Raw genomic sequence first — 14,930 nt, forward strand, 5'->3', positions numbered from 1 at the left:
ACATGAACGCAAAGTTGAATACTGCTGATCTAGCTAGGGAAGGCTTTTCCATCTCTCTGAAATCAAGGTGTATGTGTACGTGTTTATGTGTATGTGTGTGTGTGTCTAGCACACAAAGCAAAATGTGAAAACATGAGATCAAGAGAAAAACAACTGCAGGCCATAACTGACACTGATGAGCGCTGGCAACACACTTGGCTGACTTCTTCTTCTTTTTTTTTTTTTTTTAAGATTTTATTTATTTATTTGACAGAGAGAAATCACAAGTAGTCGGAGAGGCAGGCAGAGAGAGAGAGAGGGAAGCAGGCTCCCTGCTGAGCAGAGAGCCCGATGCGGGACTCGATCCCAGGACCCTGAGACCATGACCTGAGCCGAAGGCAGCGGCTTAACCCACTGAGCCACCCAGGCGCCCCTTGGCTGACTTCTTAGATTCTATTTTTAATGCCAAATCCACACTGGTTATATAACATTGGGGCTAAAAGTTTTACATAACAAGTCCCTTTGAATCTGTAAAACTCAGGTTGTTGATTTTATAAAAATCTTTATTTCATTTCTTTAAAAATTAGTTCTATTGCGATTTCTTTTTATAAAGGGAAGCTGCAGTTTCTTTACAAGATTTTTTTTTAAAGCCCTGTTTATTTTAAATCCTCCATTCATTCTGAGATTCACTCACTCCTATGAAGAACTCTGTTAGAAAATTAACTTAGTAATATCAAAAAAGGCTAATACTATAATGGTACGTAATAGTTTGGTAAGTGCTTAAGATTGTATATATGGAGCAACATATATTTTAGATTTATTTTTTTAAGCTTGAGATAATTTTTAATTTAAATTTGCTAGCTGTTGCACTTTAAGCTCTCAGATTAATAAAAGTCAGTTAACGCTTCTTTTATGTATGCTTTTATAAAATGTGAATGATTTATCCTTCTTTACTTCACAATAGTTTTAGAAATCTAAACTCATTAGAAAAAAGCCAAGGATGAAAGGATTTAGAAAGCATAGCATTCATACAAGAGAAGATACTATACATAAAGGTATGGTATTTTCTCTGAACAGTCACTTAAAAATCTCTCCTTGTATAGTGTATATTATGTGAAGTGCACAATCACAGGAAAAAGATATACTGAGAATTAAGAACTGGAACAAAGAATACAACATTAAAATGGTGATTTCCATTAACATCTGTGTACTGCACAGACTATGACAATTTTGTTTTTCTTCAACTGTGGTGCACACATAAGAAGCATTCAACCCCTTCTTCTAAGAAGGTAGCAGAAGTTTTTAAAGGGGTAGTATATGAAAAGACAACTGTTTTTGTAAATAACATGACCATAAAAGGAACAGAACTAACTGAGAAGAAATACTACAGATTTCAGCTTAAAACTTTAGTTTTGGAATATTTTTTGTTCTTTCTAGATTTCAGCTAATATTAGGCTTTTTTGAACCTGTTATAAGGATCCCCAATACCTCTACACATTATGAGGAATCTTTATTTTTACATCCAAAGGATTCTTCTGGAGTCTTAAGGTATGGAGACCAAAGTTAGGGATCTCAAGCCCAATGCTGATCTATCTCTGATTATTCAGCGGGAAGAGAGGTGGTGGGAAGAAGCTTGAACAAAGAATGAATTAGATTCCGTTCTCCAACTTGAGCTATGTAAATGTCATGAGGCAGAGCTGCATAGGCACCTGCTTAGTGAATGGATTACAAGGGCTTGCATGACTGACCACATTACACACATTTTCTTCTTTGCCTATCTCTCTGAAGAAAAAAATCTATTTTTCTCAATGTGTCAATAAAGATCTTTGAAAGGAACAGACTTAGATTTCCGGTTTTTCATTTTTGTTGGCGGTGTGGTGTAATGTGCTCTTTTAAGCAGCACTGAGCAGCTTCATTTGAACTGATTACCTTGGAATGAACTAAAACAGCAGTAATATTCTGGCCGAGTCAGACCTTATAAAATTTGCAAGAGGCAGAGGAAAGCACAAGGGTTAGGAATGTAAGAAATGGAGCCTCTGGTTATTCTGGTTTCAAGTTTCAAGTTCATTTACATAGATATAAATACTTTAAATTCAGCAAATGATTAATGTTATTACAGTTTTAATCTGAAAAGGAAATCCTTAATTTCAAGTTTTTGCTACTGGTATGAAATTATCATCTGAATAGTCCCAGTATTATTCCATCTTTTTATCATTTTGAAAACTCAGTATGTATCACCTTGACAGACAAAATCCTTGAATGATTTGGTATTCATAGATAAAACCACATGTAGGTCGGTCTTTAAGAAAGTTCCCAGGGGCAGCTGAGCCCAATATGAATGTACCAAGAATTAAATAACTTCACCAATTTCAGTAAATGCTAACACTAATATAATCTGATAATAAATCATTAATTAGCCAGTGGGTAACTGAACACATAGAGTATCTCCGGAATACACTATTAAGACAAGAGGAAGCGCACAGGAAAAGACAGCATGATAAAAATTTGTGTTTCATTCATTTATAGAAAAGACAAATCTCAATCAATTCTGCAAAGAATTTCCAGTTCTAATCCAATCAGTTTTCCTAATTTTCCTGGTGACTGGAAACAAGTTAGGAGTGGGATACAGTGGAATGAAGATGAGGAATTCTGTTTTTAACAGAATTAAAAGGTTAGGAAAAAGATAAACTCCAAATCACCAAAGAACACCCTTTCCTTTAAGTGTTTTCAAAATAAATATGAGATAGATTTTAGAACAATGTACAACCATGGATAAGTTAAAAGTTTTAGGGAAAGGGAAAACTGGGATAACTATAGAATACATATAATCAAGACCCAGGAGAACTGACTTGTTTTTCACTCTCTGGTAAAAGAAAATGCAGGATGGTAGGGTCTTACATTTCAACATTTTATATGAAACTATGAAATAGAAACAACTGTGCAAAGCACAAGATTCAAATGAAAGAAAAATCCCAAATGTCCAACTCTAAGAATATGCAATTGATGTTTAATAATCAGAGGATTAAGTAACAAAATCAAAAGATTTTTTACTTGCCTAGATTCATTCCCTCTGAATTTTTCTATGATTTAAAAATAATCTATCATACTTATTGATTTAGAACCGTCAGATTTTACTTCAGGAATATCTAATATCTTTCAAAAAGTTATAATTTTAATGTTAGCACAAAAAATTACTTTCTAACATTTCATTTTTAAAAACTTTTCCGCAGCCAAAGATTCCTATTTTTTAATTACAGTACTGCAAGGCACATACAGAACTCACCTTCTTCAAAACACACAGAAGATATACTCCCTGAAATAGAATTTAAAAATCCTTAAACAATTAGAAATACTACAAAGTTAGCAACTTTTAGGTAAAAATGTTGTTCCTACAGGATCATGCACCTTTCTTAAAATCAGTTCAGCATATATGTATAAATAATCCTTTTTTAAAACATTTATACTTGAAATGCAGATACAGTGATGCTGAAGACAGCACTAAACAAAAACCTTTAAAGTACTATAGCTTGATAAATTTTATGTTATTGCCTTCATTAGAGACTGTATTATCTTTAGCATTTTAAAAGATTTGAATTTAATAATGGGGTATTATGCATGAAACAATGGATTTTTTCTTTCTTTTTAAACAATATTTTCATTATTTGTAGCATCAATTCTTTTATAAAAGATGCTAAATGAATCATATTTTTTTGTTAAGTACAGCTGAGAATGAGACCATTTAAATGCCTTTGCTAAATTTAATGCAGCTTAATTAGGGACCGGGTACATATTTTCCTCTGAAAATTTTTGGTCAAGCATGTCTAACCATGAAAGCAAAATGGAATTTTAAGAGGTAGATTTTTTTTCCCATGATGCACTTGTTAATAAAGGTATTGTCAAGAAAAATCAAAACAAGCACTGAGTGTGTTTTCTTAAAGTATAAGGGTCTAATGAAAAGAAAAATAAAAGATAGGTATGATATTTGTTAACAGTCATAGTATTAGATTTTTGTGACCAGTGCATTTTGGATTCTCTCAGGATCAAAATACGAGTCTGCCAACTGTATTAAATCCTCCTCCACCCCCTCCACCAGTTGGTCCACAGCTTCCTGGTGGGTCATTGTCATCAAATCCATTGGGCCGAAATGAACAGGAGGCAGATGCAGCTTGTAGGGCCCGGGCTCGAGCATTCAACTCTTGTTCCTAAAATTAAAAAGAATTTTTATAACGTTAAGATCTTAAATACAATGGATGTATAAATATTTTAAAACTGACTTAATTCTTAATAAGCATCCATCAATCTCAGTAATTTAAAAAGTATTGACTATACTAATCCTTACCAAATATTACTAAATAAAGTACATAATCACAGATGGAACAAGTAAGACAGAGAACAAAATCCTGGTGTAACTCTACAGAATGACAAACCCTATGGCTTGTTCTGTTTCAATACTTCAGTCTGCAGAAGAGAAAACTGAAGCCCCACATCCTAAAATTCCTCTACAGGAATTCTATAGTTCTTGTAAATACTCACCAATACACATAAAAATAGATTTCCTTGCTAATATACAGAATGTAGATATTTAAAAGTTACAACAATGGATTATCTACTCTTTATCAAGTGGGGCTATTTTGTATGTGGGTGATACAGTAAAAGGTATAAATAATGAAAGAAGGCTGAATGTTAGCTACCCTTTCCTTAGAATATTTCTCAGTAAATAAAGGTAGAATTTCACTAACATTGCTAAGGAAAATGGAACCTTACAGTATTACTTATAACATTTTCCCTACCAGATTATCAGAACTTTTATGAGGAACCAGTTGTACTGGTCTATGTGCCAGACACATATTAGGTGTTCAATAAATATTAATGATCTCAGATTAGAACACTTTATTTATTTATAGAATTTATTTATAAATATTTTTAGGATTTACAAATATAAATATAGAATTTATATATTTATAATTTATATTTATAAATTATATATATGCTATAATTATATATAATTATTTATAATTTATATATGTTTATATATTATATATTTATTTGTATGTATAATTTATATTTATGTGACCTTAGATAAGAAATTCTTGTAACAGAATGGCCTCATTAACCAGTCACAGGAAGGATTTAGAAAGGTTTTTAAAACTTAATTTGTAAGATACTTCTCAAAAATTTTTAAAATTACTGTACTGGTTCCTTTGTATAATGTTTTCTTAAGACATAATCTATTATTTAGTCTGTAGAATTAAAGAAAAAATCAAAATAGAAACTAAAATTTTCAATATTACTGATAGAAAATAAAAGCTATAGGTATGTATATAAGAAACAGACACAAAAATAAGAAACAAAATCCTCATTGCGCTAGCTCTATAACTTGTTAAACTATCCAAACAAGCAATGAAAATGACTCTAAGATCTGGTTTCAGATATAGATCATGTTCCCTAATGAAATAAATAAAACTGAATATGCAAGGTAGAGTTCAAGAAGTTCTGTTCCCAAAAGATAGGCCAGATTTTGTTACAAAGTAATTCCCCCCCAGAAGCAGTGTTAAAGGACACACACAATACAAATTTAACCCCATTGCTTCTGAGATGCATGAGAGCTACACTGTATTTCAAAACAGCTTCCTAAGGAAGGAATATTCCTTTTTTGCTTTTTATATACTTATAAAAATATATGGCTGACAGAGAAAAATGTATGATATCCTGTTTTCAGAAGCTTAATGGACTGAAGCAGGGAAAACTGCTTCTCATTTTACTTCTTTTAGCACAGTGAGAGCACTGTGTAGAATGCTAAAAATTATGATTCTCAGAGTGTATATTTTATATTCCAATTTTATATCAAGTATTAAAATTAATTCTTAGTTCAGTAATGGACTATAGGCCTGGAGTTATTGTTGCTTTGGGACAAATAACTTTCAGAATATTTAGATCTCTCATTTAAGTAAATATGTTAACATTAAACTAATCCATCTTTTATTTTTCTTCAAACTACACAGATATATTATGTATACTCTTTTGTATGTATGATAAAGAAAAATATTAAGACACTAAACTACCACCTCCTTCAAAGAAACAAAGGAAAGAAACCAAAAATAAAGGACAGAAGGTCTGTCTGTAGTTGATGCAGGACACGTGGAGATAGGTGGTGATATCACTTCACAGTGTGGTGCTGGTGCTACTCACACAACATTTTTCTCGCTGGATCCTAACTAAAAGCATAATTTTTGGAGTGTAGACACTAAAATAATAGAGACATTCTTTATGCAAGTTGGATCTAAGGGAAAGAAATAAAAGAAGAATAAAACCTTCCCAAAATTTACTTTGAGATCCACCATCTGCACTGCTAAGTGTCAGGCTATGATACACAGTTATGATACTGCTATCCTATGTGTCAGGTATGATACAAAGCAGAAAATGGTTTGGTCACATAGGATTTTTTGCCCACTTTTCAAAATCACTAGTCTCATCAGCACCAGAAAGAGCAAGAGTTTTCTCCAACACATGTCAATCTAGATGTGATTTTAGTAAAATTTAAAAATGGAACCCCCCAAATTATACAAGATGAATTTCCAATGTAATTATGAAGAATTAAAAAAGAAAGTAGCTACCCTGATATGTACTATGATGGTAAATTCATTTGGAGTACTACTCAAGAGCAAAGGAACTCAAAATATTCACTCTGCATTCTACTAAGACTCAGTTAAGTTTTTGCAGTTGTTTTATAAATAGGTATAAAGCTATACCTTAAAACCAAAGTTGTAAAGCATTATTACTATGAAATGAGCAAAAATTTTGAACTATGCCTCAAAAATATAAAAAAATGAAAAATAAGAAAAAATATATGCCCTGTATTAAAAAAAGTACAAGTCTCTTAATACTAACTTAAAATACCACAATGATTCAGTTAAATAGTATGAGAACCATCACAATTCAAATTTCATCATAAATCAATTACATTATTGAATTTAAAAGTAAATAATACAAAGTATAAATGTATTTAAATTTTTAAGAGTTGAGTATTTATTATCATAATTTGCTTTAAAAAGGTAGTTTGATAATAAGTTTTAGGAGCCTGTCTTAATGCAGGTTCATAAACATCTTAATGTAAGCAGACACATAGACCAGAAGAACAGAGTAGAGAGCCCAGATACGGACCCACAACTCTATGGTCAACTAATCTTTGACAAAGCAGGAAAAAATATCCAGTGGAAAAAAGACAGTCTCTTCAATAAATGGTGCTGGGAAAATTGGACAGCTATGTATAGAAGAATGAAATTCGACCATTCTCTTATACCATATACAAAGATAAACTCAAAATGGATAAAAGACCTCAAAATGAGGCAGAGATAGAGGAGAACACAGGCAGTAGCCTCTTTGACATTGGCCACAGCAACTTCTTTTAAGACATGTCTCCAAAGGCAAAGGAAACAAAAGCAAAAATGAACTTTTGGGACTTCAAGATCAAAAGCTTCTGCACAGCAAAGAAAGAGTCAACAAAACAAAGAGGCAACCCACGGAATAGAAGATATTCACAAATGACACTACCTACAAAGGGCTGATATCCAAGATCTATAAAGAACTCCTCAAACTCAATACATACAAAACAGATAATAATGTCAAAAAATGGGCAGAAGACATGAACGGACACTTCTCCAAAGAAGACATACAAATGGCTAACAGACACATGAAAAAATGTTCATCATCATTAGCCATCAGGGAGATTAAAATCAAAACCACATTGAGATACCACCTTACACCAGCTAGAATGGCCAAAATCAACAAGACAGTAAACAACAAGTGCTGGAGAGGATGTAGAGAAAGGGGAACCCTCTTACACTGTTGGTGGGAATGCAAACTGGTGCGGCCACTTTGGAAACCAGTGTGGAGATTCCTTAAGAAATGAAAAATAGAGCTACCCTATGACCTTGCAATTGCACTCCTGGGTATTTACCCCAAAGATACTGATGTAGTGAAAAGAAGGGCCATCTGTACCCCAATGTTCACAGCAACAATGGCCAGAGTTGCCAAACTGGAAAGAACTAAGATGCACTTCAATGGATGAATGGATAAAGAAGATATGGTCCATATATACAATGGAGTATTATGCCTCCATCAGAAAGGATGAATACCCAACTTTTGTATCCCATGATGGGACTGGAGGTGATTATGCTGAATGAAGTAAGTCAAGCAGAGAGAGTCAATTATATGGTTTCACTTACTCATGGAGCATAAGGAATAACACGGAAGACATTGGGAGGAGAGAAGTGAGTTGGGGGAAATTGGAGGGGGAGACAAACCATGAGAGACTGTGGACTCTGAGAAACAAACTGAGGGTTTTGGAGGGGAGGGGGTTGGAGGTTGGGTAAACCTGGTGCTAGGTATTAAGGAGGGCACTTATTGCATGGAGCACTGGGTGTGGTGCATAAACAATGAATCTTGAACACTGAAAAATAAAATAAAATAAATCAGTTGAAAAAAAAATAAAGCAAAAAGGAAACAGAAAAATAAAAAAATAAAATTTGGCAATATCTTTTAAATTACATTAACTTGCCAATCTGAGACTTCAGATGGAATTTAGAAAAACTGCAGACACTGAAAAACTGAATTAACAAAGTACATAATGCTTTCCTTTATAGTGACAATGGGCCTTAAAACAATAATGAAAAGAATGGCTTATCACACCCAGATATTGTAAATACTATAATGGGGGAAATAGTTAAGACAGAGAAAATCATTTGGAGGTAGGCTATAATGAAATAGTTATGGTTACAAGAGCTTTTGGCAATCCAATCACAGAAAGAGAGTAGTAGGTTCCTCATTTTTTTAAAATCTATGTCTCTATCCTTGGATAAAGATACTATTTTACCCATCATTGAAATATAATCTGCATACTTCCACAAGTCAAGATTATACTGGGTCTTATTTTCTGTATCTTATATCACAGAAAATTTCTATTTCAACCTAACCCTCCTGCCCTTACTCCTCCTTTTAATCTCCAAGAATCATGACAATTAATATCAGTGCTTATGGAATATCTAGCAAGAAGGATATGATTGAATACATCCTGTTAACTTAATCATAAGTCTTCTGACTGAAAGTCAGAATTTTTGGTGGTGAATCAGGCTTAATAGTATTTCTATTTTTTTTTCTGTAAAATATAAAATTTTTCTGTTACTCCAGGACATTGCCAAACTAATAATCTTTTCAGTGTGCTTTATCTTATCCACCTGAATGTTAATAAGTGCCCTTAAAATACCTGTCAAATAGTGTAGAATGAAATAAACACCAGATTCAGCAGCTGTTTCCTCTGGTAGGTGGGATTAAAGAGGAGAGGGAAGATACTTCCATTTTACTAAGCTTCCTGTATTTCTGTACTGAATGACTGTATAATGAGCACATTTTTTGTAATTAAAAACAAGTGAGGTCTTTTAAACTGCATCTAACTCCAACTTTTCATAGCTAATTCATAGCATTAGAAAGTAATGGCTTTCTATATATATAGAAATATATATAGTATATATATATATACAGTATATAGGCTGATTTCTATATAAACCCAGACCCAAATTTCAGAACTGCCACTGTAAATTCCTTGAAAATGCAGAAGTTGGATTTCAAAATTAGGATACTCATTTAACCACCGTTAAACCAATTGTTTAAATATTTTCCACAAATTAAGTTTCTATATCCAACTTACCTGTAAATATAGTTTATTGTCTTTTGTTATAGCATCCATAAGTTCTTTCTGTAGAGGTGGGTCTCCATTTACCCAGAGTCCACTGGTTGAACTGTTACCACTTAAACCATTAGTGCTATTCTGTTTTTTATACAAAAGCACATAAGCTGTGTCCTTTGGAAACCTACTCGTAATTTTCTGGACTGACTGAAATGAAGTAAATGTCACTCTGCTGTCATTAAATAAAAACCATTCTTTTGACATTTCCTTATTCTCTAAATCCTGTTCAATAACTGCACTGGGACTATTTCTCTCTAGGAAATGACTTTGGGAGGATGCTAATGCCAGAGTCTCAGACTGATGGCACATCTGGTATGAGGACTCTGTACCTGTGATGTTTCTAGCATAAGAATAGTAATGCCCACTTTCAGAGGATATACCAGAGTGAACAACAACAGAACTTAATAGATATGGCACCAATCTGGAGCAGCAAGTTTCTTCAGTTCCAGAAGGCTTTAATTTTTTAGCTAGGTTCTCACTAACATCAGTGAAGTCAACATCTATAGACCAACTTTCTGACAATGAAGAGAAAGAAGTAGTTCTTTTAACTGGCAACTCCAAAACCAGTGGCAGTGACACGTTGTCTAAAATCTTTCTTCTCACATGATACTTTTGATCATATGAAAATCTCAGGAGGGTAAGAATAAGGTACTCAGGCTCCTCCGTGATTTGCATAGTTTTCTCAGCATTCTGCAAAGAGGCACAGTTTTCACAATAATACTGGTTGTCGCCAGTAAGAATCTCTGGAGCCAAAAAATAATTTAGTAAGTCAGTTACTGAAGGTGTGCTTCCACCTCCTGGTTTCTGAGGTACATCTTTATTAACAAGAATTGTGCTAGATTCACTGGGGACACAAGTGTTTTCAGTACAGCAAAACTCATCAGAAGGACTGCCTAACATTCTTTCATTCATAGCTGAGTCACAAACAAAGGCAGCTGTTGCTGGATTATAAACTCCTGGTTCTTCTGAAGGACCAGGTACACTGGCTTGCATTAGGCCACCGTCTTGTGTACTGGCTGATGATGCTGGATCTTGAAAAGACAAGTTTTCGACAGAAGAGGAAGGACAAAAGGCCAGTGAAAGATCGGTAAAGGCTTCCACTTTTTGTGAGGTACTCCTGCAGTTCAAACAACATATATGAGTTCGTAGTTTTCCTCCAAACATTTTTTCTATTAAAGTCTTCTCACCATCACTTGTGCAAGGGCTCTCTGCTAGTACAGCTGCCTTACTGGCTACTTCCTGTAAAGAAGTTTCATTGCACCCCAGACTTTCAGATGGCTTGTGTGAGGACTGAACTTTCAAGATTTTTTCTTCTTCATGTAGCCTGCAGGAGAGTATATATCATTATATTGCTGCTTCACTTATGTTTCAATATCATTGCTATTTAAAAATATTGGTGGCTTAGGGGCGCCTGGGTAGCTCAGTGAGTTAAGCCTCTGCCTCAGCTCAGGTCATGGTCTCAGGGTCCTGGGATTGAGCCCAGCATCGGGCTCTTTGCTTGGTGTGGAGCCTGCTTCCCCACCTCCTCCCACCCCCCACCTGCCTCTCTACCTTCTTGTGATCTCTGTCTGTCAAATAAATAAATAAATAAATAAATAAATAAATAAATAAAATCTTTAAAAAAAATTGGTGGCTTATATAAATAGCCAAATTATTTTTTAATCAAATATAATAACTTAAAAAATCAAGTTTTTCCTCTTTTAATCCAGAGGAATATTGAACAATTTAAGAATATAGATTAGTAGTTAGGGGCTATCACTACCTTATAGTCTCATTCTTTCTTCATACTGCTATTTTATAGCACTTATTACATGATAGTAAATGATATATGTCCACTAATTATCTTCTATGTCTTTGTCTGCCTGACATCTCATAGAAAGCCTGGTACAAAGAAACCGCTCAACATGTCCTTAGCAATCAGCTAATCAGCACATGTTAAGTTCAACTAACTTTACTAGTCATTTATGTAATAGAAGGAAGGCAATGATCTGGAGAAGAAGACAGAGGTTTTATTAACTAAGTGGTAAGGATACAACAAAATACACCAAACTCATCTAATTATATACTGATCTAAAGGAGCAACTATTAAATTTTTGGTCTCCAGATCCCTTTATACTCTTAAAAGGAACTGAGGAAAATTGAGGAACCCAACAGCTTCCATTCATGTCGTTATGCCCATCAATATTTACTGTATTCAAAAACTGAGAATAAAAGTAATAAAATAATACATTTGAAAATAATAAACCCATTATGTGTTAATATTCATTATGAAAAAGTTGTATTTTCTAAACCCACAAGATTTAGTGAGAAGAATGGCACTGTTTTACATTTTGCAAATATTTCAAGTATCTGGCTTAATAGAAGACAGCTGGATCCTCATAGCTGCTCTGCATTTAATCCATTGTGATATGTTGCTCTGGATGAAATATATGAAGAAAATCTGGCTCAATTACATATACACAGATATATAGTTAGAAAAGGGAAGACCCCTGAGAATGTTTTTGGAACCCGCAGGGAGTCTTTGTACCACACTCTAAGAACAGCTGGTCCAAAGTAAGAAAATCAAAAAAAGAAGCCAAATTAAAAACAAAAGAACACTTAAATATATACAGTAAATGCAAGGTATTTTAAAGATTAACATTTGAAATATGTTTTTAAAGGCAAAAACAATATGCCACAGAAATAATGTTATGAAAGAAAACAATTCAAATCATAACTTTCAAATACTTTTTACCTGTCTAGCAGAAACCTGAGGTATTCAGAACAGTCTTGTTGTGATCTGGGGGTAAACCATGGAGGTCTAGAAGCCTCAAAGAATACCCGAGGTGCATATGCTTCTCTCTTGATATCAGTAGAGAAAATACAAGGAAGTGATTCTCATACCATGAATCAAATAACTAAAATCTTAATATACAATGTTTAATAAAGATCAATTAAAATTATATTGCACTTAACACTACTACAAAGACCCAGAAATGGGGACAGATAAAATTAGAAATAAATTTAGGTAATCTTCAGTCATAACTTCTCATTCTGCAGATAAGAATTAATATCTAAAGAAACATGTGACTTGCCCAAGGTTTTACAGTTAAAATAGTACCAGAGGGAACCCAGGTCTCTCAAACACTTAATATAATGCTACTGGCATTATCTCTCTTACAGTCACATGCTTGCATCCAAATTTTTTGTAAAACCAAATCTGAAAAAGACATGCTAATGAATACATATTTTGGATAAAATAATAAGGGGAGTACCATATAGGGCCACACATATCTACTTTAGGTGAAAATTTCCTTGACTAGGTACACATTTCATAAATGCACAGAATGTAAGTATACTGTTTAGGGTCCTTGCTGATCTTTTTTGGTGTGGTGGAGGTTTAGTGAAGTGGATGCTCATTGACTTTGAAGCAATCTTGGCTCAAATCCTAGATTTTGCAACAACAAAAAGTAACTGAAAAGGCATCTGAAAAGATGTGATTTAAACCTGAAAACTTAGAATTCTGACATTTTGAATATTTGTGGAATGTAACAGAGTCCTCAGTTGAAAAAATTTTTTATCAAAATGGGGTGTTGGTAGCATTCTGAAGGAAGGAACTTCAACATACTAGTTAAGCATGAGTTCTAGAGTCATTTGGTTCATATCATACCCCAATTTGCCACTTGTCTGCATGACGCTGAAAAGCAGGTAATATAAACCCAGTTTTTTCATCTGTAAAATGGGGATACTATCTTATTACTTCATAGATTGTTTCTGAGGATTGAGAAATAATACATGTAAACTACTTAGGATAGAAGCTAGGCAAATTTAAATGCTTAATAAATGTTAGCTTCCTCAGTTGTAAGAAAAAAAGGCTTTTCAATTATATAGTGAAATCTATCAATCCAAAAAAATCCTTGCTGGCTTGCTATCAGACAAGGTCTCAACTATGACAGAACTTTTATTAGGTTCTCTGGTGAATTCCTGTCTTCTTTTCCTTGGGAGCATGGAACCCTCCTATAGTTTTTTTTTCTAACAGCTCTGATTCAGAAAGGTAATATAGTATATATAATGTATTTATAGCTACCTATACACACATAGATATATATACATTTTATATAATATATGGTAAATACAGACTAGTGATAAAGCAAGTACAGAAATCAATTTACTAGGAAAATAATGTTTGGCAATTGGAGGGAAGAGATTTCATCTCCCTTGGTCCTGAGACGTTAAATTTAATTTGTGAACAGATTTTCTTCAGAAAGAGAACAATAAAATTATTTCTTTGAGTATACTACTACTTATAGGCCATCATTCATATGTTAATTTTTTCCATTTAAGAAGTTATACTAGGGCGCCTGGGTGGCTCAGTGGGTTAAGCCTCTGCCTTCGGCTCAGGTCATGATCTCAGGGTCCTGGGATCAAGTCCCGCATTGGGCTCTCTGCTTGGCAGGGAGCCTGCTTCCTCCTCTCTCTCTCTTTCTGCCTGCCTCTCTGCCTACTTATGATCTCGCTCTGTCAAATAAATAAATAAAATCTTTAAAAAAAAAAAAAGAAGTTATACTTGAGCTATTTCACAGCTTATATATAGGAAACAAGTCATTCTTATCAACTCAATCCCAGTAAAGCTATCTTCTCTTCTGATTCTCCCACCTACTCCTTTTACAGAAGTAAGACAGAGTAAAAGTAAGACAATCAGAGTAAAACCAGAAAAAAATAGTATACATTATTTATAAATGATATATATATTGTTCATATGTAGTACTCAAAACTTAAGAGTTCCTTGAGTGTAAGGATTGCCTTCCCCTTTGAATGCTTACCAGACTCCATATTGTCTCTCAATAAATGTCTTTATTTATTTAAGTAATTAATTAACATATAAAGTATTATTTGTTTCAGAGGTACAGGTCTGTGATTCATCAGTCTTAACAATTCACAGTGTTCATCACAGCACATATCCTCCCCCAATGTCCATCAATAAATGTCTTTCAAATGAATGTTTACTATATGTGACTTTCTTGCCAGTAGCATAAATTCATTTCCTTGGATTAATTTGTGGACATAAAAGATCATCTTAAATCTTAAGCCTTAGAACTTAATGGATAAAGTTGTTTACCCATTAGGCTCTAGAGCTTAAAATTTTGGTCATAATAAGAATGAGAAGGTACATACATTAGAAATAGGAGATAAAAGCCAATGTGCCACAAAATTATTTTATTAATTATTA

The 14,930-nt window shown here is 33.6% G+C and overlaps 1 protein-coding gene across 1 annotated transcript in view; it reads right to left on the bottom strand.

Moving 5' to 3' along the window:
* Nucleotides 1–2,483: 2,483 nt before the first annotated feature.
* The window catches only part of USP38 (ubiquitin specific peptidase 38), a 33,591-nt gene continuing 21,144 nt past the window's right edge, over nt 2,484–14,930 (bottom strand). The window contains exons 8-10 of the mRNA XM_082728206.1: nt 12,456–12,562; nt 9,683–11,045; nt 2,484–4,181 (exon numbers count right to left, since the gene is read on the bottom strand). Of these exons, the coding sequence (XP_082584332.1) occupies nt 4,020–4,181; nt 9,683–11,045; nt 12,456–12,562 (1,632 nt within the window). The 3' untranslated portion in view covers nt 2,484–4,019. The remainder of the gene's footprint in view (nt 4,182–9,682; nt 11,046–12,455; nt 12,563–14,930) is intronic.

The sequence above is a fragment of the Mustela nivalis genome (assembly GCF_964662115.1).
Source record: "Mustela nivalis genome assembly, chromosome: 4".
Lineage (NCBI taxonomy): Eukaryota > Metazoa > Chordata > Mammalia > Carnivora > Mustelidae > Mustela > Mustela nivalis.